Source organism: Antedon bifida, chromosome 5 (assembly GCF_963402885.1).
Source record: "Antedon bifida chromosome 5, ecAntBifi1.1, whole genome shotgun sequence".
Taxonomy (NCBI): Eukaryota; Metazoa; Echinodermata; class Crinoidea; order Comatulida; family Antedonidae; genus Antedon; species Antedon bifida.
In genome coordinates this window covers 3,398,880-3,423,730 of record NC_136230.1, presented here as the reverse complement: position 1 = coordinate 3,423,730, position 24,851 = coordinate 3,398,880, and the positions used below count along the sequence as shown (strand labels likewise).

Genomic DNA, 24,851 nt, shown 5'->3' with positions numbered 1-24,851 from the left:
TCGCTTGTCATTGGTCAACACGCTTGCGTTGCGTTTACGTCATTGCGTTACATCCTAGTGGGAATCAAGCTTATTCTCACCGCCACTACTCGCATTATGTCTTCTTCTCGTCGCCATCTTTGTCGTTACCTAAATTATCGCCATATGAATCTCACCATCCTCAATCAATGCCATCATTATCTTCAACACCATGTTCTCCTGTCGACTGTCGTCACCATCACGCCTCTATCGACATAATCGTAAATTGTAGCCTAGCCGACGCTCTTAACGCTTCTTGGAAACAGATGCCAATCACAATTAAATAGTATTCATTTGTGATGTCTATATAATTAGCATATAAGGTGGTTTAAACATGTAGTTCTTTTATACCTCCGTGGTTTAAACAAGCTTACAGAACAGTGAATTCAACATACCTTAATTTGAATTTTCGACATGTAACACATGTCGTCAGAAGAAGAATTTTCTGTGCTAAGCTTGTTTAAGTTAAACCATCTTATCTAGTTATACCAGCACGTATGGACTTTTATTCGTATATATATAACGGGATATATAATTATAATTTGTTTAAATATATTTCAATCTATATCGTCTTATTCCATGATACCCACAACACTGTTAAATCCTGGAATACGTACAGTAATACGGGAATTGATACAGCTAGCGTAATCAGACCATAACGTTATTATTAGGTCTCTGTTACGCGTCTTACACAACAACAACGGAAGACCAATTAACATAATGCTTTCTTTAGCATATTTTTCTGTATTGTAATTTGATTAGTGCATTAAAATTATGAGACACAGTATTAATAAAAAATGACTATTCGGCTGGGGTTTCAAGGCTGTGGCGTTGAACAACAATATTCATGTTATAGGCCTGATTGATATCGATTAATACTCGAGGCTTTTGTGGAGCTTCTTTGCCTATAGGAATATTATATATTGTAGGCCTATCTCTGTAGATCGATGGAAATACAGAAGATGCAAGCAAACCGGCAAAACAAATCTATCAAATCAACTTCTTGTAGTTGGCCGGAATACCGTATACGACGTTTTCAGATTGGCACCGCCTCTATCCGTTATGGCACGCCAAGCTCTCATTTATTCGGAAATAAAGATATCTTAGTTTTAAACAAAAATATCTCTATAAATAGAGATAAATCTATTTAAAACTAAGATATCTCTATTTAAAACTAAGATATCTCTATTTAAAACTAAGATATCTCTATTAAAAACTAAGATATCTCTATTACTTGAATAAATGACTCATACTCAGTTGGCAAAATAAAACGTTTAAAATGTTTCAACCAATTATTCCTCGTCCTCATCATCGTCATTGTAAATTGGTCATTCTTATCACTGGTGCTAAGGGTGTGTTCAGACTCACGGCGTTAATGTAGCGTTATGTACGCGGTGTACATATTTTTGTGTCTGAACTAGGTCCCGGATTAACATTACGCCAGCTGTTACGCCTCACAGTTGGCGTTAATAAAGCTAACAGCGCTCACTTACGAGCTAAACGAAACCATTAAATTCTTTTATTCATTGGTTTACTTTGCGAGAATAACATGACAGTATAACTGTATTAATATTATTTAATGCGTCCAAAATAAACAATAATTTTATTATTAAAAATGTTGGTTAAAATCAATTTTATTTGTATACAGTATAGTATGCATGAAATGTACAGTATTGATTTTCACATTAAATTTATTTTAGCTATATCTTTTTCTTATATCGTTTCTTACGAACGAACGCATTCTAGGCATGCATTCTTATTAATACGAACACCAAACGCATTATAGGACATTTTAAGTGAAAAAGGGTTGGTTAATGCATAATACATACAGCATGAAGCACGCATAACATTCTCCTAGGTCTCTTAAGAAACGTACGTGTTTACCTCTAAGCGATTTATTTCCTTAATACTTGATCGAAACGTGAATGATAAAATCAATCTTTTACACGAAAAATTAAGTCGAATCAAACTAGCATTTGATGACATAAAAAAAAGAACATTAGTCATAATTTTACATATACTCAGAATGTGTACAAACAATTAAGAAACCCAGACCAAAACAGACGAATTAACCTAAATGCGTTTATTTGAAACGCAAATAGAACATATTGTAATACAAAAACAGACAAATTAACCTAAAAGCGTTTATTTGAAACGCAAATAGAACATTATTCATAATTGTACATATACCAGAATAATGTGTACAACAAATAAGAAACTCGAATTAAAGACGAATTAACCTAATTGGCCTTTACGACTTAATATGTATAATCAATTAAATTTAAAAAAATCGAAGCATTAACCTAAATATGGTTTCATTTAAAACGTCTGTTGCATAATAGAGCTTCAATTTCATAATTTGGTTGCGCATTGTTTGCTAAAATCAAGCAAAAATTCTTTTAATATTCATACATTATATTATACTTGATTAATTAATACATGGTCATATAGCGACAACCTTTTTGATAACTTGATTTGTAGCTCTGTCGTTTTTTAGTCTGTAGTTATTTTCGCCTTCTCCATTTTTGTCTGAATATAAGTTAACGTATATTACCTACCTAAGTAGTATACGTATGAAACGCAATATGTGCCAAAATATTTATATTTTTACTAATATTAATTCAAAACTCTGTCTAGAACCTATACTAGACTATCGTTTTTGTAACAACAATTTCCTTCACAGTCTTGCATCCATAAATATATCATTAATTGTAACGAATATCAGCCGATCGATTTCCACTATAGAATTTTTCCATTAAATACATCGCGCAGCTATGAACTGTGCTAGGGTTAATGATTATCTCAATTACAGTGTTCAATTCCCATGGTACAATATCGGATACGTATTCTTCTTAGAGCGCGGCGTAATGATGGTTGACAAAGTGTTAATGGAGTAACATCCGTCTTTCATCACTATACTTTACCATCTTCATTATGTATAAGTACGTATAGTTAGTCGTATAAATAATATGTCTTATGTCATCTAATGATTAAAGGCCGACGACTGGCGTAATTCCAAATTGAAATACGCTACTAAAACTTCAATCAAAGTCCGATACGAAAGCATATTATATTGAAGATTTGTATTTGGCGCTATTATAAGACAACCATATTATTATATCTTGAAGGCACAGCTAATACAATTACTATAAAGAGTTAAGCTTGGTTCCCACTAGGACGCAACGCAATGACGTAGACGCAACAGCAAGCGAGTTGACCAATGACACGCGACAGTTCGCATAATTCATCGCTTAAGCTTGGTTCCCACTAGCGACGCAACGTAACGCAATCTACGCAACGCAAGCAAATGCCTTTCTAATAATTGTGTTTGCCCCCGCCTGCGTGAAATCAAACCTGCGATGTTTGCAGCACTATTGCATCGTCGGTTCCCACTTGTGATTACGCAATACAGCACTTTGCGTCGATACGTCGCTGCGTTGCGTTCTAGTGGGAACCACGCTTTATGATTGGTCAAATCCCTTACGTTGCGTCACGTTGTTGTGTTGCGTCTCTAGTGGGAACCACGCATTAATATGACTTGAACCAAACGTTCCTCAATTATAAACCTAAATAAACATAAAAGCGTTTATTGACACATCGAATAATTCTACGCTTGTGATTTACGTTACGTTGCGTTACGCATTAGGACTTGAATTAAAAGTTTCTCACTTATTAACAAAACCTGCATAGTAATTATTTGTTATTTATTTACGATACCGTGTCTTTATCAATTGCTGGTTTGTATCGTTTTAATTTAATACTGTTTGTAAACGCTGCTTGGAAACCAGGCAAACGCCACACGTAGACAAACGGGTTGATGGCCGGTGCAAAGGCCAGAAACAACCAACCGACTACAAAAAAACAGTAAAACCACGGATTATAACAGATTTCAATGCCGCCAATCGTTGCAATGATGCATAAAATTGTCATTGGCGTGTGACATATAAACATCACTGCAAATATCGCTGCGAATAATCCCAGGCGACTTCGGGTGCGACTAATCGAATGCACCACTCTCTTATCGTTCAGTTTTCGTTCTCTTGTCGCTAGCAAACTGTATATACGTTTATACACAAACGCTACACATATAAACGTATAGAGATACAGCACTTGAGCGGCTAGATGTTCTCCGTAGAATCGAAAAGGTTCAATAATAGAAAATAACAGAAACATAAGCATGACGCTGATCCATAAAAATGCACAGAGAATAATGTACTTATTTCTCGTCATCAGGAACGAATATTTAGCCGGTGATTTTACAATAGCAATGTACCGATCTATAGCGATCGTCGGTATATGCAGAAACGATATCGCAACCAGACAATAATTTAGTCGAATTGTTATGATTGATGAATTTACGAATAGAAGGACCCACCAAACGATTGCGTTTGAAATGTACGATAGTATTAAACTGCACAGTACGATATTCCTTTTCGTGCGCACGCGAGAACTTCTGATGAGCGTGCGCAGTACCAATATATTTGAAACTACAACTTCTAAAGAAATTAGGAATATGATAGACGCAAGGATACGATCAAATTGGTCTGTGGTTTCGAGCCATTCTGGTATCGTTGTATTGTTGTCAGTTTCCAAAACACGAATGTAATGAAGATAGGTCCTAAAGATGCCCTTGAATAGGCGAGTCATCATAGTATTTTCGTCAGTTTCATCGGCCTACGAGACAACCTTAACACACCATCCTCATGTTTGTCAAATCTGCCTAGAACTGTCGTACGCAATATGTACTAATGGACTGTCACCAGAAGTGAAGAGGAGTGGCCTAATAATGATTTTCATAAATTATTCGCTCATGGCTCATGTATGCCTATTTCTGAATTCCGTTGTATCACTGCTAATCACAATGCGAGTATTAATCTGCCAAGCCAACTTACGCATATATGAATATAAATATGAATTTCAGGAATATATTCGCGGTAAATGAAACGTAACGACTAATTAAGATTAAGTGTTGTATTATTTTTATTTGTATAATGTAAAGAGGGACTACAGCGACAGGCCCATTGGGCCTTTTGTAGTCTCTCGACTATATATATTATATGCCAACCATTGTTATGATATAATATTTTTGGTCAATACATTTTTTTTGAATGAACGAGCGGTAACGATAAGCGGAAAACCGCGTAGCTTGTTCTCCTTAAAATATGTACGGTATCCAGACCTATACTGGGCGAGTTTTCGATCAACCGCTCGTCCGCTCCGCGTTGTGTGTTAAGATGGTCATAAGAAATAACATATTTTCTATTATTTTTCGCTACCGTTACCGAATTGTTTGTGTAAATTTACCTTTAGGCCTTTTCAAAAGGCATACATGTGTTGATAGTTTGTAGGACTACGGTATTAGCTTTAATAATGAAAACCATTAACGAAGTGACAACCATTTTAGTTTAAACTAGTAGAAATCTTTTGGTTTTATGAAACGCAAATGTCTTGAAAACTGATTTGGAGCGCATTTGCTAATACCATTTATTTTGTTCAAATCCGTAATTAAGAAGAATTTCTATTGTTATTTTATTATGATAATGGACAAATAAAGCTTTTCAGTATTCAGTAATTAATGTTTTATTCATGGACACAACTAGGACGCAACCACGCAAAACAAGACTATTGTTTCAGCATCCAAAACTAAATTATCGGTTATTTTTTTAACCAATAAAGTGCGAATGATCAGTCATTACCAAACAACCAGATGCCTAATCATTGCTGTACACTATTTTGTCGTACTGTTAAAACATGATTTTGTCAGGAATGGATGTATCACTAGAGATAACAAAGAGGTCTTTCCATGTTAAAACCACGAAGATGCTAACGTCAAATTGCACTAAATGAATTAACCATGAAGACTGCTAAGAGGGACGACCAACATTTACATAGATAGGTAGGCCTAAAGATAAATAGGAAATAGAAAAAGGTAACAGAAAAAACACAACTCATCCTGCCAATGAAACAACAGGAAAACGAAAAAAAATGGTAGAAAGTAGACAAAAAGCGTAACTAATGACGATGATGATCTCTATAAACCCCGTCACTGATAAAGATGATAATCTCTATAAACCCCGTTTCAATTTAATTTAAAAATGGTATAAGGATATTATTAATATTCATACAATATAGCACTATTATAATTAATTAAATTTAACCACAGTGTCGAATTTCATTGATTTAAGTCTGGTGATTTAGTTTGCACACGCTAACATAATAAATTATATTTTAAAAAATAAAACGCTGACGTCACGAATTTCTTCCGATGGGTTTGCACGTTGATAAATTAATATACATACCGGTACGCTATATAATGTAACAAACGAATCTATTGTATACGTATAATAGTATAATACTTATTTATTATTATTATTAGTAAGTATAGTGGCACATTCTTTCCGTGTTTTTTTTTTTATTGGAAATACATTATAATACTGTAGTTATTCGATGCAATTAAGTATGTATAGCATACAAGATATAAAGAAGGATATAATGATATTAATATGTATAAGGCATACAATATAACGACAATCCATATAAGAATACAAACGTTAATAAATACATTTACCATAATAATTATAATACAGTACATTGAACTGTAACCGTTAAATGTAATAATTCTTTAATAAATACAGTACTCACAAGGATATTAAAATGAATAATTTTACATGCGATATCACAAAAATAATTACCTTGCAAAAATTAGCCTTAAGGACAAGTAATCCTCACGTGGAACCGTGTAATACATACATAATTTATATAGTCCTGTTTTCATTCGTGGTATAATATACCACGAAATATCGAAAACCGTAAACGTTCTCGGAATATTTCGAAAGTTTGGTTCAAGTCATTAAATAAAAAAAAACTGTACATCGTAAGTTTCTTTTATATTTTATTATTAAGTACTGTACATTACAAAATAAACACAATGAGAAGTGATTTCTACATCAAAGATCTTACAGTTATGTTGTATTAAATTGCAAGAGTGAACGAATCCCTTAATTATACTACAAAATACATGAATACAATGTATAAACATATACTTTCAAGCGTCACTGGATATTTCTATATCTTCAGCAGAATTAAGTTGGTCTTGGTTCTGCGCTGACTCCCTGAATACACTGTTTACTTCGGGCACAGTGTACTGATGTAACTTCTTGACGTTGGTCTTCTCTCACATGTTACTTCAGGGTACAGTGACTTGTACTGATGGAACTTCTTGACGTTGGTCTTCTCTCATATGTTACTTCAGGGCAAAGTGTAGGCCTACTGATGGAACTTCTTTACGTTGGTCTTCTCTCACAGGTACGTTACTTCAGTGCACAGTGTATGCCTACTGATGGAACCTCATCAAGATACGTGTGATTGAAATCCTATTATGTTTCGTATACAATCTACACATGAAATAATATTTTAAATAATCTGAAAGTAGTAGGAGTGAAGATTGAAGAAAGCATCTTTGACACAAGCGTATGTTAATGATAATGATGATGAATGAGACGATGATTTTGAATATGATGGCAATGGCGATGTCGATGGACCTTTGTGGTCGGCTAGCGACATTTTTTATTACTCGACGTCTCACAGGCAGAAATCATTAACAATGGATGAGATTAATTATCATTCTTTAAATAATCTCTCTCAACTATCTAAAAAACACCGAAGATTTCGATGGGGTTTTTAGGTCCACAACCTAAACTCTTGTGCCACACAAGCTTGCCGAAGAAAATATATATATTCATATCAATGCCCATACTTATAGAGCTCCCTATGTAATGTAATTTATGCCATAACTAACTGAGACGAGTAATAAAAATGTCGTTAGCCGACAACAAGAGTTCATGCATCAACATTGGCATTGACAGCATTATTCAAAATCATTGTTTCCATCATTATCATTAACATACGCTTGTGGCCGGCTAATTTCAAATGTATAGATGTAAATAATGTTACCTGGGTAAAATTGCGCAAACGCTTTCATTCCGTAAAAGTCCATCCCTTTAACAAGAGCGTCAAGTTGTGGCTTCTGCTTGAAGATCAAATAGTGATCACATGCAGTAGTTACGAATTCTAATTTATTGGTGATGTTGAGTGATTTGTTCCAGCCCACATCAGCTACCAGTTCATGAAAACTGGCATCATTAGACAGATATTGTAGCTCATTCTCTTCTGTGACATCGTTAATCTATTGTAACAGGTATAACAATATTAGTATAAATGGCGTAAAGCTACCAAAAACCATACCTGAACAAATCTGTGATTTTATGCCTAGTTACATTTAACACCGTTTGGTTAATTTTCAGCCGATTTTCGGTACTGTATCTATTTCCGAAGTATCATAGGAGTATTTGGTAATACTGTACAACGTCACATGTGTTTCACAAGTATATACCGTAGTAGTAACCTAACCTTTTAACCTTACCCTACATGATACAGATACCACATGTGATATAAATGAGATGCTGTATTACCAAATAACCCTTTATATATATACTTCGGAAATAGATAGTATGTGGAGATACAGCATTGGAAATCGGGTGTCATTTTAATTTTACTAATGTAAACTTCTACTAAATTTACCTTTTGGACTGTAGTCTTCGCAGAATCACAAGGAATCCATGATATACATAAATTTGGTTTTTCTTGGTTTATTAAAATTTCAGCAACGATTGGATTTAAAAATGAAAGTGATTGTTTGCCGTGGAGTACTGCTGCTGCTAGGATTTGTCCTACGGCATAAAATGTTCCGTCAACGACAGGAGATGTTTTATTTATTGGCAACATTCTCTCTAAAACGGAATAAACACATGTTGAAACTTGTGACATAGCGCTCACACAAACATTATGTCTATTTGGTGAGATGTATCAGGCTTATTGAGTGAAATATTTTAGGCCTATTTAGTTACTCTTTTTAGGCCTATTTAGTGACTCTATTTAGGCCTATTTAGTGACTTTATTTACGCATATTTTAGCCATCAACTGATGACAATGACGAAAATAAAACAAAATTTGTTAACAATTAAAACCTTGTTTTCCGCAGAAGAACCGGTTTCTGATTTGAGGAATGGCAAGATTGAACAACTCCCTAGATGGCACTTGTCTATATGAACCACAATCATCGACAACAATCACGGAAAATGGACACTTGGATTTAAACGCACGATTGTTACACGCGCGGAGTGCATCCTCGCCCTCGTGACTTGTACGCACAATGATCCTTGCTCTCTCGTCAGTCACAGTACATTGCACGTTGTACCATCGTTGTAAACTGGTCCTCATTGTATCTTCATCGCTAAATTATTGTTAAAAACACAAAATAATCAATCATATACATTAGGCCTACTACGACTACTACCGTATCTTTTACGTAAATGTGTAGTTTTGCCAAATAGATAATTTACAAAAAAAAATCTACTTACACCATTGCAGTGGTATAATCTGAAGGCAATAATTCGTTCGTGACATTGTCTGTAAACACCATTTCTTCGTTCTTCAACAATGTTAAATATGTTCTATAAAAATGAATAACAATTGACCTTCTTGCTATCACAACCCTGTGGCATTAAGCTGTAGGCCTACCGTGGTTGAAGCGTGGTTCTCACTAGAACGCAACGCAGCGACGTATTGACGCAAAGTGCTGCATTGCGTAATCACAAGTGGGAACCAACGATGCAACAATGCTGCAAACATCGCAGGTTTGATTTCACGCAGGCGGGGGCAAACACAATTATTGGAAGGGCATTTTCGACCGTTGCGTAGGTTGCGTTACGTTGCGTCGCTAGTAGGAACCAAGCTTTAGCGTCTATGTCGTCGCGTTGCCTCCAAGTGAGAACTATAAGCTTTAACAACATCCTTACCGAGCAGAGGGTGAACTGGTATCAGAGATGGCAAACAGATTAGATAACGTACTTAAAGTAACTTCGTTTGTGGATGACGTAATAGGGTCCTGAAGATGGAAAGAGGAGTCGATATTGAATAATGTATAGCTATGCTCACTGTTTAATGCCATTAAAAAATCAAAAACTTAATAATATCGACATTAATTATTGAAAGTTGTTATTTAGTTCGCCTACTGTTCAATGAACAAAAGAAACAATGTAACCTCTGACCTCCTGATCCATAGAGTGTCGTTCAGTTGTCTGTTCAAAGAGTGCCTGTAAAGAAATACGAAAATTAGGTGTATTTAATTTATGCAGAGTGTTGGATCTAACAATATATATAGAATTATTCTAATGGTAGGGCCTAAAAATAAGTTTGTTTTGAGTGGTGATGATGAGTGTCTAAAGAGGCAACTGAAAGTCTGATCACCCAAGCTATGTTTCTCAAAAAAATATGTACCGGAAAAGTTTGAGATGTTACTCCATATTTAGCGTCACACATTATATACAGAGAGCCTTGTCCGCAGGCGGAGATCACCTCTGCACCGCCCCATTCAAGGTCAGAAGATGCATTCAAACGCTGTAGCTTCTTGAAACTTCCAACCAACCCGCTGTAAAAAAAGTATCACAATATGACAATTGGTAAAGTAATATACGTGATTTGTTGTTTGTACGTACGTGTCGTGACGTTTGCTCCTCCTAAACCCTTCCCATCATACATTGTGCAATGACGTTCCTCGCGAAATAATCAAGCTAGCCTATTTCCTTATTGGTGGACCAGCGATGTGCAAATTCATGTCCCCCTCCTCTTTTACTTACGCTGTTTCAGCCAATTAGTATGTAATCAATTATTTTGGGGACGTTTATTGTGCATAGGGAACCGATCGAATTAAGAGACAACATTAATGAGATATTATTTAAACCAAGGCAATCTTACAGGATGCTGAGATCAAAGAGTTTTCTGTGACTGCGACACAATCAGTTCCACGCGCCGCGGAGAATGTACAATACAGTACTATTGGTATTTGTCGCAGCCAGACATAACATCAAAGGACTGTTACGAGTCCCTATCTTGGCACGGCGAGCTCAGTGTTCTGTTGTTAGATTGCCTTATTTAAACCAACCTAAGAAATATAAAGTCAAAACTATCTTCTTCTCTTATCTGGAATGTATCTCTGAAAATTGCCGATATTGCATCGACCACAGCCTGCGGTGAGAGTCTTCTTGTGAGGACAATGTTGCCAGTCATTCCTGCAGCAGCTAACCGGCTTCTTCTCTTTCCTCGTGGTATGGTTATCGTATCTCCGTCTTCGTGAGGAAGACATACCACATCTTTAGTTGCAAGTCGATCCAATACTTTGACAACGGCTGTCCTATGTTTTCTCTTCCTCGTCGAATTTGATCTTTGATGTGTCTATTAAAAATTAACAAATCATCAAATCATTAACAAATTGTAAAAATAATTATTTCTACGTTTGCTTTTTCAACATTAGTTTACATAGTTATTTTAGGTTATTGTATATTTATTAAATAAAAGGAAAATTAGTGAGAAGATAATACAGTATCACACAATGGCTGGATCTCAATAAAAAAAAAATAAAAGCTAAATTAAAACGGTAAATAAAATAGCCAGAAAAATATTTATTATACAGGTCTCCGTCCAATTAGCGACCATTTGGAGGTTTAGTGGTCGTTGTCAGCTTTTGTCTCTAAATTAGAATCCCTCTAACGAAGGCCATCTCCGGCACTATAGAAGGGGTCTCATATTATCCTATTTAGAGAGCGAAATAAAATTATGGTTATCTTGCTCCCTGAAGGGCGAGAATAGTGTAATCTGCATGCTCTAGAACTAGAAAACTAAGATATCTTAGGTCTTAGTTTTCTAGATCTTAGTTTTCTAGACACTCATTTTAAAGTGGTCTTTAATTGGAGGTAGACCTGTAATTCCAACGTCTAACTTGACCTACCGTTGGCACAGAGTGAGCAGGTAGGACGACATCAAACGAAGGGTCCGTTCTTGATTCATCTTGAAGACCATTCGATAAGCTGTATTGCTCGGTAGCACTACCGGGCTCAATTTTTACCTATTTAATAACAATATTGAAAAATACTTATATGTATTATATGTACGCCTATTCTATTCAATAAGAAACATTACACTACATACTATCCATGAATTATTTATAAATCATGGTATTCTACTAATTATTTATGACTTTTAGGGATCGGCTAAGAAACTTATTTCTATCTGGATTTCTCAAATTGTTTTATAGTACGTAGTCATGCATTAAATAAACGAACATTGTAACTGCTCTACCTGTATGTCAGTGTAGTAGATTTTGTTATAAAAACTAGGCCTACTATATAGAGCATTACACAAACCTAGGCTGACTTACCGCCGAAGACATGGTGGGGTGCAGGTAGTTATCCGTTTCCCTTGGCACGAACATCACTTCTTGCTTCAACCGAAACAAAGAGATATCGCCCATGGAGTTGGGCCTACTTTCTTTCGTTGTCTCAGTTACCGATTCATTTACATGTGGCCGAGAAATAGCGCTATTAAGTTCATTTATTTGGCCAATGTTATCAGTACAGTATGCCATGTTTTGCGCTCCTTCCAGTGTCCAAATCAATATACTGTACAATTAACGCGTCTGTACGTGTGGTGAATTATTTATAAATAATGATTCGTGAAATACGATTGTTTATATATCATGACCTTCAGGGATCAACTACAAAACTCAATATTTTGCTGATTTCTAGTACTGTAAGTACATACTTAATTTCCAATAAATATTACATTTTCGACGTTTAAAAACAAATGTGATTCAATAATTTTATTTTATACTGTATATTTATTCATTTGTACACATGTTTTGGATATACTCGAATATAATTGGTTTATTGTCATTTAATAAGATGCGATCTTGTTCAGAAAAAAAAATGATACCAATATTTCGTAACAATACTGTGAAATCCTTTAAACACTTGATTGCAGTATACAGTACTGTAATTTCTAAAGGGTTTTCCACACCTGTTCCGACATGGCAAATGAAACGTCAATGTTGTGTGTTCACACGGCTACGTGCATATCTATTGGCGCATAGACGTGGAGCGTCGTGAAAACGAAGCATTCACCGTTCGATTTGATTGGCATAAAACTGTTTAAAAGTACCTTTATATTATAGACGTTTTTAAAGATCTTGATATTTAATAAATTGCATGCATATGGGATAGATTCCTTCTGTTACTTTTTACATACAACATATAACAAGCAATTAACAATATAAATTAGTATAATCATTTTGACATTGGTCCTGTATCTTTATTATAATTATTGTGTCTCATTTAAATGAGGGCGCTTTCAAATTGCGACCCGAGGAACAAGTTAGTTCACGTTGATTAATCATGTGTGTGTGGCGGTGAAGAAGAGATGTGCTTCCTTGATCTATTCTTCACATCATAGTCTTAGTGGTATCTAGGTCCAATGTAAAGGTCTCTGTCTACACTATCAAACTAGTTTGACAAAAAAGTGTGATGTTCCCAAATATGGTAGTGATAGTGTTAGTTAGTAGTAGATAGTATAGACAGAGCTTTACTGTGTTTTAGCCCAGATTTTCACCTCTCTCAACAGATATAGGCAATTGTGTGCAAATTACATGATTTGAACTTTAACATCTGGTTATCAAGGCAAGTGTCTATATGGATATAACACACTCGTCTACATTTACACAAACCATAGCATCAAAGTGGTTACAAGATTACAGCCAAATAATTTTCAAGCAAATTATTTTTTGTATCACCTGATTATCTGTTCTTTTCTTTAATAAAAATGTTTAAAATGTTAAATAATTGTCTACTGTCCATCTTCATATCCGAAATCCAACACGGTCTCTGGGAATAAGGCGAAGCTCAGATCCATGTTTTAAAAACACATTGCCAGCCGTTTGTTGAGGATTTATTCCGATGCCGTCTAGTTGGGAAAAAAATAAACATTGCTGTATTGTACTACGTTTATTGAACAACTGGTGCTGTTAAGATCACAGGGCTGATTTGATCGCCCAAGATCTGGCAGCCAATTCTCGGTACTGTATCTATTACCGAAGTATCATAGGAACATTTTGTAATACATCACATGTTTCACATGTATATAGTAGAAACTTAACCCATTAACCTAACCTTACATGATACAGGCTACACATGTGATTAAATGTAGTACTGTATTAACAAATATTCCTGATACTTTGGAAATAGATGTGTGTGCATATACAGCACTGGGAATCGTTCTATTTCATGCCGTTATTAAAGGTTTTTAAGGAATTATTCAAGGGATGGAGGTGATTTTTTAAATAAATTTCAATACTTACCATTTGTAATTATGGCACTTGTTGCTGCTGGTACTCTGAACTGAAAGGAACAAATTCATAAATGTTTCTTTTTTTAAATAAATATTTTTCAAAAATCAACTGCACTTTGGAGAGTTTATAAAATTTAAATATACCTCTTCAGCAGCAAATTTCAAAACAGCTGTAAATGGAGTGCTTTCTGGAACACTCAATCTGAAAAATAAGTATTCATATACGACTAATTACCAATTAAGTATCATATGTATACATGCTTACTACATAAATATTGGTAGCTTGTATTGTTTGTAGGCTATACGACCTACTCATACAACATTTCTGAAATGGGAGAAAACCCACCCTTGTTTATGTGTACTAGCCTAGTAAAAGTTCTACTAACTAAACTACTAGTAGGCCTAGTAACAGTACGGTATGTACAGTAGTAGCCTTAATAAGTAGTACCTAGCTACTATACTAGGCCTAGCTAGTTAAAATGATAAAAATATAAATAGGCCTAGGCCTAGTAGGCCTAGCATTTTTATATTATTAATATTAGCCTACCCTCCTACCTAGTTTTATCCATGTTATACTCGATACCACCTACAGTCAGAATTAACTAGCCCTAGTTCTAAATCATACTCTATGAAGGACATCACTGACTAACAGGCCTAGGCCTAACGCTAAGCCGCTGACTACACCGGACGTCGAATTCTTGGGCGCGGCGGAACTTACACTTTGAAGGGTAACTTTGGATCCGAAGTGAGGGTGATCTTGAATGTAACCTTAGACCTAAAATGGAACATAAATAATATGAACAAAATATAATAAATACACAATCAAGATACTTGGTATATAATTATAAATTATATGTAAACATTATCACAATAAAAATAACTAATTTACTTACATATTTCAACGTTGTGCAACCAGCTGTTCGCAGCAGAAACACTTTGCATATACTACCCCCTCTAGAGTTTAAAGAATTGCAAACTTTTTTCAGCTAAAACACAATACTGTATTTAGTTGTGACAATATAATATTATTTAATAAACAGAAGCAAGTAAACATGTAACTAAAAAAACAGTTTTAATTTCATTTACTTTTCACAAATTTTATAATTTACAAATGTTTCCAGTTTTTATCTTTGGTGTAGAAAGTGTATCCTTTTTACATATAAACCTGTATTCTTTATCACTGTGATGCACTCATCTACAATTTGTAATATATTTTTAAGCACACTTCGTTCATTTTTTTTTAATTAAAAAAAAAAAATTTATAATATTCAATAACAATTACAAAAAATATAATTAAATTTAAAAATAATTCTTTTACTATAAAAATATCGTTTAATATTAAATAATTAACTTTAAAAAATGTTGGTTGCAGTCTCTGAGTATAAATAGCATACTACATCAAATGTCAGTTATTCAATAATAAATGTACATAGTATTTGGTATGTAGCCAGCTCAAAAGTCCTGTGTTCCTTTCCCCCTCCCTCCCCTGGACCCATGGATATAAAAGTTGAATTCCATATTAACAAAGTATTAAATACCCTCCTGAAATTGATAACATCTGGTTGGTGTAGCAGCATAACGAATATTTTTTCTGCAACAATTAACTATAACTGGAATATTTTTAAAGTCAATACAAAGCAATTAAATATGGTTGTGTTGTAGTACAGTTGAAGAAGCCATTCCGTCCAATCCAACTCTTAGTGGCGTAAAGGCTTTAAGCGCTCAATGGCTAAAACAAGGGCCCCCAGAGTTATGGGGCCCTGTGCAGTGCCCAGAGGAAAAAACAGGCTTAAAATTATGTCGAAAAAGGCTAAAAACGCCCAAGGCCTCCAGCATTGGAGGGAAACTTAGGTTCCAAAACCAGGGGCCTCATGTCACTCTGTTACTCCACTGCCAACTCTCCCTGAATGAATATGCGTTACCCGTCCCTATCTTTCTATAATTTACAGTAAATGTAACCGATGCTCTTCCATCATAATTTTTTTTCATAGATGTACTCTTTTTTTGTGTGTTTTATTTTACATAGCTACAAAGTGGCGAGAAGATCATCATTTTCATCTACTTTGAATGATGTAAGCGGCTTTCCAATTGATGTGTTGTCGTTTTCCAACATCGAATAACCAAAATCATCTTCAATGTTTTTATCTACTAATTAAACAAAAATTATTATTACTAAATTGTATTATTATTGTATTGTTTTATTATCTAATTATTATTAGTTAAAGAGCTTTGTATCTATAATGCTGTATATGTACATTTGAATACGAAATAAAGAATAGCTGAATGAAAAATAAATTGATTAAACAAATGCTTGCAGTAATACTATTAATCTTTCTATCTACAGTAAAACCATTGATGTCCCCTGAATAGAGGTTGGCCATAGTGTTAAAACATATATTGATTATTTGTTTTATGGGAAAGTATTCCCTTGATGGAGGTATCCCCTGAATAGAGGTTGTCTAAAGTGTTTAAACATATATTTCCAGTCGTTTTACAGGAAAGTTTGCCCTAAATAGGGGTGTCCCACAGGAGGGTTCTACTGTACTAAATCTTTAAAGCTCTGTCTACACTATCAAACTTTATGTGACAACAAAATGTGATGTGCTCATATATTGACATGATGATGTCATACCACTACCATATTTAAGCATATCACTACCATATTTGGGCACATCACAATTTTTTTGTCACACTAGTTTGATAGTGTAGACAGAGCTTAACTCTAGGCCTAAACCTGTCACACTTACCATTATCAGCAGTGTATGTTTGATTCTCAAAGCAGAGAGTTTGCATTTCTCCTAACTCCTGGAACATGTTGCTCACAGGCTGTGAGTCATCATTTAGACGATGGGGTTTAAACGTTCCTTTTTTCCTGTAAAATATAAATAACTTAAAATATAAATAATTTATAATATACATAACTTAAAATATAAATAATTTATAATATACATAACTTAAAATATAAATAATTTATAATATACATAACTTAAAATATACATAACTTAAAAATATAAATAACTTAAAATATACATAACTTATAATATAAATAACTTAAAATAGAAATAATTTAAAAATAGAAATAACTTAAAATATACAGTGTTACATATGTTAAAGTTAGGGTTAGTTTAGAGTAATGATACAGACATCACTTGTGATGCATATGTGACACTGTATCACAGAATCTGCCTATGATACTGTAAAAATTGTAGAACCAAAAATTGGCTAGGTCACATTGGTTTACAAAAAAAAATGAAATTAATTACCTTCTTCTTTTTACAACACATATAGCAATAACAACAATAACAAAAAACGCAACTGCTACACATACTACGACTATTATGATGTTAAATTCTCGACTGTGTTTTAAGGTTGCTACTTCGCTATCATTGCTGGATGCTGTAGTCATGGCCTGTGTTGTCATCTGGCCTTTTGCTGGTTTGGTAGAGCCTGTTGGAATTTCACTTGGGCTTGCCGTTGAATACGTTTCATAACCTGGAAAGAGAACAATTTTACTACTAAGAAAATTTTTAGAAAGAAATATTGTATAGAAATACAGTAAAGCTCTGTCTACATTATCAAATTGTATGTGACAACAAAATTGTGATGTGCTCATATATGGACATGATGATGTCATATCACTACCATATTTGTGCGTATCACCACCATATTTGGGCACACCAAACTAGTTTGATAGTGTAGACAGAGCTTTATGTGTATATCTTTGTATAACTACTGTACCTATGCATTCTCTTATTGATGACGATCCTTCAACATGTGTATCAACACCTTTAGGACATCGTGTGCAGAACCTGCTGTTGTACCGCGTCTGGTAAGTACCAACGGCACACTTGTTACATGGTTCTATACCAAGATAGGAATAGTTACCAGGCCTGCATGAACCTAACAAAAAAGACAATATATTGGTATATAATCATTGTTATCAAATAGAGACACCCCTATTAAGGGGACACTTCCCTGTAAAACAAACACAGGACAAATATATTGTATGCTTTAACACTACAGACAACCTCTATTAATGGGACACTTTGTTTGGTCCCATAGGTGTTCCCTTAATAGGGTGTTCCCTTAATAGGGTGTTCCCTTAATAGGGTGTTCCCTTAATAGGGTGTTCCCTTAATAGGGTGTTCCCTTAATAGGGTGTTCTACTATCTACATACATTTCAAAAAGGGTTAAACCATCTGGACAGTAGTTGTATCTCCTTCCTATAAATGCAATAAAGTATATCTTATTTATACAGAAACAGTAATGCACTTGTCAATTGTATGATCCACTATACGACTCCTGGGAGAGGTGCATTATGGATGCGTCATTTACAAATTGTTACAAAATATTGACACTGGGGTGCGTCAAAAAACCTAGATGGTACGTCACATCAATGAACAATGGTGTGTCAATGTTCGTCACTTTACCAACCATCACTAACCTTTACCATGAACAACATGGTCACAATGTGCCATTGCCAAAAAGGTAAGTCAATTTTCTTATGCAGGGGTGTTCGTCATATGGTATTCATAAGGTATGATGCCCACCGGACAAATGACGCAACTCTCCCAGGTTATATAGTGGGTCATACAATTGACAACTGCATAATATTCTTAAATAACACAATTCTTACGTGTACAACTGTCTAGGCTAAATGCACTTGACCCTGGAGTGCTTGTCCCTCTTGGACATGGTACACACGCTAGTTGACCTTCCTTATCCTGATAGGTTCCCACCTGGCAAGGGAGACACCTCTCAAAGTGTATATCATAAAAGGTACCTGGTGAGCATTGCACTGAGAAAAACAGTATGAAAAAATATTAACATAAAGATTTTTAAATTGTTAAACAGTTTCAAGTCATCTTCAGAAAGTTTGACTAACTCTCTCCTCTTTTTTTTGGTTAAAATATCTTACGGTCCCAGTGAATACACTTTTATAGTACTAAAGCTTTATCTACACTATCAAACTAGTCTTACAAAAGATGTGCCCAAATGTGGTAGTGATATCCTTAAATGTGGTAGTGATATGACATCATCATGTCCCTATATGGGCACATCACACTTTTGTTGTCTATCTAGTTTGATAGTATAGACAGCGTATATTAAAAGCATTCAAATAATAATGTAAATATATTGAAAAGTGCGATTAAAAATAAAGTACAGTATAAACAACTTACCACACTTCTTATTGGCCGCACTCTGACCTTTTGGACATACTGAACTAACTTTTCCTTTTTCTGATATAGAGGGAGCTAAAGTAACCCTGTCTCCGTTGATATCCAAATAAGCTTTACTCTCAGGCCAAAGGTCATTGATGGAAATGTTGATGGCTCTTAGCATCTGGTCCAATAGATCTGCATTGGAACTATTTAATTAAATAAGAAAAATGATTATAGAGCCTAAATATGGTTGTAATATGCTTAAATATGGTAGTGATATGACATCATCATGTCCATATATGGGCACATCACATTTTTTGTCACATAAAGTTTGATAGTGTAGACAGAGCTTTAAACAATAACAAAACTGACATCAATACAGTACCTTGTAGCTACATAAGTAAACATCACCCCAACTTCATTTGAGAGTATTGCCAATGTTGTTCGTTTGACACGGTTGCTCGCACATAGTGATGAAATGTCTTTAAACGAGCACTGAATATCTTCATGACTTTGACAAAATGTCTGATAATAATTTAAAAAATTAATGTAAGAATAATTTTCAATTTAATAAAAACAAAGATATCATAATCGTATCATAACTTACTATAAATTTGCTTGAGTCTAACAGATTCTGAATCTGTGTTTGTCGACTGGCAGAGGTGTTACGGCAATCAATCGGAGTAGGATGGGAAAAAACCAATGCATCCTGGCGCTCTAACCGAATCTCATTGCCAGGTATAACTGAAAAAAAAATAACAAAAAGTATAAAAAAAAAATATATATATCACCTTCATTAATAGTATTATATTAATAGTCTGTCAAAAATAGATATCAAAGAGGAGTTCATAATTTCATTTTAGCTGTCAAAGGGGAATCAAGCTCAACCCCCTGGATCCACCCCTGCAGTAGTAGTTGAGGTAGCAGTCTAGGCTAAAGCTCTGTCTACACTATCAAACTTTATGTAACAAAAAAGTGATGTATATATATGGCATGTCATATCACTATGATATTTAAGCATATCACTACCATATTTAAGCATATCACACTTTTTTGTTTGATAGTGTAGTATTACTGAGGCATTGGCAATAATATTTTACAAACCTTTTGAACAGCTGGCTGCGAATGGTTGTGGATCGGTTGGATTGCCATGGTTCCAACGGCCTAGCACCGTATTACAGTTATACTTGTGTCTAGTTTGACCATCGAGGAATACATATCCATCCCTACAGGTTGCTGTGCAGTGGTGTGCCTTACAGTTCATAAGTCCATTCTTAGGAGCATCCAAAGTTTTACAAGGATCAGCTAATAATAAAAGAAAATTTAACTATGTTGGCAACGACTGCAAAGACATGAGTGTACACTAGAAATAAGAATAGTCTTAATATGGGTGCATACTATTTTTTATTAATACCACATTTCTATAGCGCCCTTTTCATGAATAATCATGCTCAAAGACGCTTTATTACCCCAGTAATTTTTTGGATCAAACACATATGGAAATATACTCCCATAATGCAGCTAGTAATCAGTGCAAAGTTGTGTCTTGATCTAACCGGGTACTCATTTATACACATGGGTGGAGAGAGGCAAATGCAAGTAAAGTGGATACAAGCAATGCGGTGAGAACTGGATTCGAACCACGATCTCACCATCAGAAATCCAACGTCCAACACACTGCGCCACATGCCCTCACAATACTATACAGTGTTGGCAATAGAATAAAGGTAGAAAGATCGTGCATAGTGGTGGTAAATCGTAGGTTCTTGATGTTTGAAAGATGGACTTTTAGAGGCTTTTAAACACATAATTACAAAAAAAAATTCTTACTTGGAACAGCTTCAACTAGCATTGTACAAGTAGCAGCGTTGTTGTTCTCATCTGTAGCGGTGATATCAACGCTGTACTCGCCCCATTCGTATACAAGATCACCTTTCTGCCTACTGTACGTAATATCTGTCACGTTCACGTTATCGGCAAACACTGGCGAATGATGCCACTTGAACTCTATAGGAAGCGTGTCGGATTTCAAAGCTTGAACTTCCGGGCAACCTTTCACTGTCGGTTTTTGTGCATCTAATGAATTATATAACCAAGAATTACATGATTATTAATTCTCATCATTCAAGTGTAGATGTGCAGATAAATGGGAACAAAATAATCAAAATACATACCTATTACAGTAATGGTAAAAATACAATGAGCCTCATTTCCACTACCGTCTGTGGCTACATAATTAAGTCGTGTTATACCAGGTCCAAGTTGTAACGGTTGCTCAACGTCAGGGGAAGTTAGATTGAAGACGCCTGGAATAATAAATAATTAAAAATATCAGCTGTAGCGCACGTTCTCAATATGACATCATGATGTCCATATATGGTCACATCTCATTTTTTTGTCACACAAAGTTTGATAGTGTAGACAGACCGTAATACAGGTGGAAATTAACTTCAAAATATAAACACAGCATAAAGGTCGTGAAGTTATTGTCAGGAGAAATAAAAACACCAGTACAGTACTTCCAACCCAAGGCAATCTAACAACAGGACACTGAGCTCGCCTTGCCAAGATAGGAACCTGTAAAAGTCCTTTGATCTTATGTCTGGCTGCAACAAATACCAACAGTACTGTACTGTACATATTCTCCGGGGCGTGGAACTGATTGTGTCGCAGCCACAGATAATCCCTTTGATCTCCATACCTCAGCATTCTATAGTTCAAACAAACTATTTATCTCATGCTGTAATACACAGCTTAAATTACCTGAAGTATCAAATGGTCTTGGTTTATTCCATGTAACCTTCACGGTTGACTTTCTCAGTGAAAGGTATTTAGTTATCGCAGACGGACAACTAATGAATCTGGGAGGAGTTATATCTGAAAAATAATTAGAATACATAATGAATAGAATATTGGCAATGCCTTGTGGTTGAAAACGGTGTACTGTATGGAGGACATATTGTTTGCGACAATAACTATTATTGTTTACCACACACATTGAATCCAATTGAATAGTAAAGCTATGTCTACACTATCAAACTAGGTTGACAAAAAAGTGTGATGTGCCCAAATATGGTAGTGACATGACCATGTCCATATATTGGCACATCACATTTTTTGATAGTGTAGACAGAGCTTAATATCAAACTCACCAACACAAAGACTGTCAGGAAGAGAAGTCCATTGGCCATTTGGCAGACACCTGACTGACGTTGTCCCGTCACGTGACTGGTAACCAAATGGACAGCGAATGTGACATTGTTTGCCTACAGGGTGACGTCGTGCACTGCACGAGTATGGATACACAAAGGGCATTACTTTACCATAATCTTGATTACGAAGTGGATTACACATCACCTCTGACAAAAAAAGACATTAAAATTGAATAATAATATGAGCAATAATAGGTTGAGATCATAAAAGGTAACTTTTCTTATATCTCATTGATTTTTATAATGTTCATATTTATATACATGTTTTACTGCAAACTCTTGTAATTTCTTCTGATTTCTTATGGCTTAAAGGCCAATTTACACATACGAGCGGTAACGGTAAGCGAAAAACTGTGTAGCTTGTACCACATAGAATCTGTACCTATGCTGAACGGTAACCACCTGTCCGCTCCACATTTAAATGGTCATAAGAAATGACATAGATTCTGTATTATTATTACCATTACTGCTCGTCTGTGTAAATTGGCCTTTAAGATCATGTATGAGAGATTAATTAACAACACAAAATGTGTATTACCGTTACAATGTGGAGTTGAATCACTCCATTCACCAGTAGAGAGACACGTTACGTTTGACTGTCCTTCAAGAGTGGAGTACGCTCTTGTACACCTGAACTTAGCTATTGAGCCGTACAGATTGTTACAAGAGGTGTTGATGTCCAAGCTGTTGGTGATTGGCAGATCTGGACATTGGGTCACTGTGGAGAGAAGAAAAAATGATAGAATAGAGTGTGATCCCCACAGTACCACAGGTTTAAGGGTGAATAATGTAAATTTGACTATTTTTTTGTAATTAAATTTCTAAATTACAGTTTTTTCAGGTACGGTATATAATTTTTTTTTCCGATCCAATTTTTGGTCAAAGTGAAAAACTAATATGTGACACTAAAATGGCATATTCAAGAAAACATTTTAAAACATTTTTTTTCAGGGGACAAAATATCTTTAGAACAGCAAGATGTTATTACCAATCACTTTAACTTTAAATGAACATCTTGCAATATTTCTTGCATCATCTTCAGCAATGTAATTAAACCTGAATTCACCGTCAGGTAGATAAGTGGGTAGGCCTTCAAACAAGATTGTCAATGCTGATACCACAACTTGTCCAGAATTATCTTCTGCCTTTGGGTCTGAAAAGTCCACAAGAGCCTGTCTCTGGCATTCATCTGCCTGGAATGGCAATTCATCAGGACAATCGGTGAAAACTGGAGGTGTTATGTCTGTAAGAAGGAATTTAATTTTAATTAGTGGACATTAGTATATTTGTTTTGTAGTTGTGGACAGATGAGAGAGCGCCTGAAAGTGGCTGCACTGACATGACATGACCCTTAGGGGAGAAGCATGAGTCCACAGCGCCATGAGCAATGATCCATTCGTTGGAATTCGGCACTATACAATTATCATTAATATTTAATTTATAGTTTTTAATACAGTCTGTCTAGATAGATACTCACATACCTGAGAACACCTATGAACTAGCCAGTCTCATGTCCACCTTAATTTTCTGGTAAATAGTTACGATTAGGGTAGTTTTTTTGGTTTATAGATTAGTTTCCTCGGGTTTTTTACATGGGCCTTGAGCACTTTGGTGGATATGTGCAGATAAAACTGCAAAATGGGCTATTAAATGTCTGGTTTTATAAATTTTTGTTTTTCATGATTTTGAGATACAGTACACATCTTTAATACCCTACTGTACTGTACCTTCACAAAATGTGTCATTATCATTCTGTGTCCACTGGCCACTTGCTGAGCAATATTGTGAGAGTGCGCCTCTCAAAGCATATCCTCTGTTGCATCCAAAGTGACATTCATCCCGGTAGACTGCTCCATTTGAACAACTTGGCGGGTACACTGAAACTCCTTCAATCGAAACTCCTGGGCATGCCACACCTATAGTGAAAGTTCAAGAAGATTGAACAATATAAAGTTGTCATTTGTAGTAGGAATTTCCCAGGTTTATACTAACAAATCTTATATCGTTATCTTACACTCGCTTCTTTCGTCTTCAAGTTAGTAATTGTTCCATCGGTTCTCCACCAGAACTTTCCCTATCACAGGTTAGGGCTTGCGAGTGCCATTCCTATGTTTTTAAAGGTACTATTCTTAAAACTGTACCAACCATGGTGGGTTCAGCCCACTCTGACAACAAATGATTGGGAACTATTACAAAGTTTTTTTAGTTTTAGGTTATACCATT

The 24,851-nt window shown here is 35.1% G+C and overlaps 3 protein-coding genes across 4 annotated transcripts in view; all 3 read right to left on the bottom strand.

The window, feature by feature from the left end:
• Nucleotides 1–6,864: 6,864 nt before the first annotated feature.
• LOC144842919 (uncharacterized) lies at nucleotides 6,865–12,508 on the bottom strand. The gene is made up of 11 exons (XM_078699519.1): nucleotides 12,293–12,508; nucleotides 11,864–11,980; nucleotides 11,021–11,310; nucleotides 10,357–10,507; nucleotides 10,128–10,172; nucleotides 9,876–9,964; nucleotides 9,438–9,530; nucleotides 9,045–9,310; nucleotides 8,599–8,807; nucleotides 7,972–8,203; nucleotides 6,865–7,412 (listed from the first exon to the last, which is right to left on the bottom strand). The coding sequence occupies exons 1-11, from the start codon at nucleotides 12,497–12,499 to the stop codon at nucleotides 7,369–7,371; spliced, it is 1,743 nt and encodes a 580-aa protein (XP_078555645.1). The 5' UTR covers nucleotides 12,500–12,508; the 3' UTR covers nucleotides 6,865–7,368.
• A 223-nt stretch (nucleotides 12,509–12,731) lies between these two features.
• Nucleotides 12,732–15,203, bottom strand: LOC144841894 (ubiquitin-fold modifier 1). Its single transcript, XM_078698181.1, has 5 exons — nucleotides 15,147–15,203; nucleotides 14,972–15,028; nucleotides 14,398–14,455; nucleotides 14,264–14,303; nucleotides 12,732–13,869 (listed from the first exon to the last, which is right to left on the bottom strand). Coding segments are annotated over exons 1-5 (261 nt in total). The 5' UTR covers nucleotides 15,149–15,203; the 3' UTR covers nucleotides 12,732–13,765.
• A 105-nt stretch (nucleotides 15,204–15,308) lies between these two features.
• LOC144842857 (uncharacterized) overlaps nucleotides 15,309–24,851 on the bottom strand; it is a 33,709-nt gene continuing 24,166 nt past the window's right edge. Inside the window, exons 28-43 of one of the 2 annotated variants that reach the window (XM_078699409.1) lie at nucleotides 24,356–24,544; nucleotides 23,617–23,871; nucleotides 23,167–23,346; nucleotides 22,569–22,775; nucleotides 22,180–22,293; nucleotides 21,591–21,722; nucleotides 21,247–21,492; nucleotides 20,521–20,721; nucleotides 20,024–20,160; nucleotides 19,802–19,941; nucleotides 19,435–19,622; nucleotides 18,891–19,052; nucleotides 17,992–18,153; nucleotides 17,517–17,745; nucleotides 17,001–17,125; nucleotides 15,309–16,401 (exon numbers count right to left, since the gene is read on the bottom strand). In XM_078699409.1, coding sequence (XP_078555535.1) covers nucleotides 16,280–16,401; nucleotides 17,001–17,125; nucleotides 17,517–17,745; nucleotides 17,992–18,153; nucleotides 18,891–19,052; nucleotides 19,435–19,622; nucleotides 19,802–19,941; nucleotides 20,024–20,160; nucleotides 20,521–20,721; nucleotides 21,247–21,492; nucleotides 21,591–21,722; nucleotides 22,180–22,293; nucleotides 22,569–22,775; nucleotides 23,167–23,346; nucleotides 23,617–23,871; nucleotides 24,356–24,544 — 2,789 coding nt within the window. In that variant the 3' untranslated portion in view covers nucleotides 15,309–16,279. The remainder of the gene's footprint in view (nucleotides 16,402–17,000; nucleotides 17,126–17,516; nucleotides 17,746–17,991; nucleotides 18,154–18,890; nucleotides 19,053–19,434; nucleotides 19,623–19,801; nucleotides 19,942–20,023; nucleotides 20,161–20,520; nucleotides 20,722–21,246; nucleotides 21,493–21,590; nucleotides 21,723–22,179; nucleotides 22,294–22,568; nucleotides 22,776–23,166; nucleotides 23,347–23,616; nucleotides 23,872–24,355; nucleotides 24,545–24,851) is intronic. The other variant, XM_078699410.1, reaches the window with a different exon arrangement.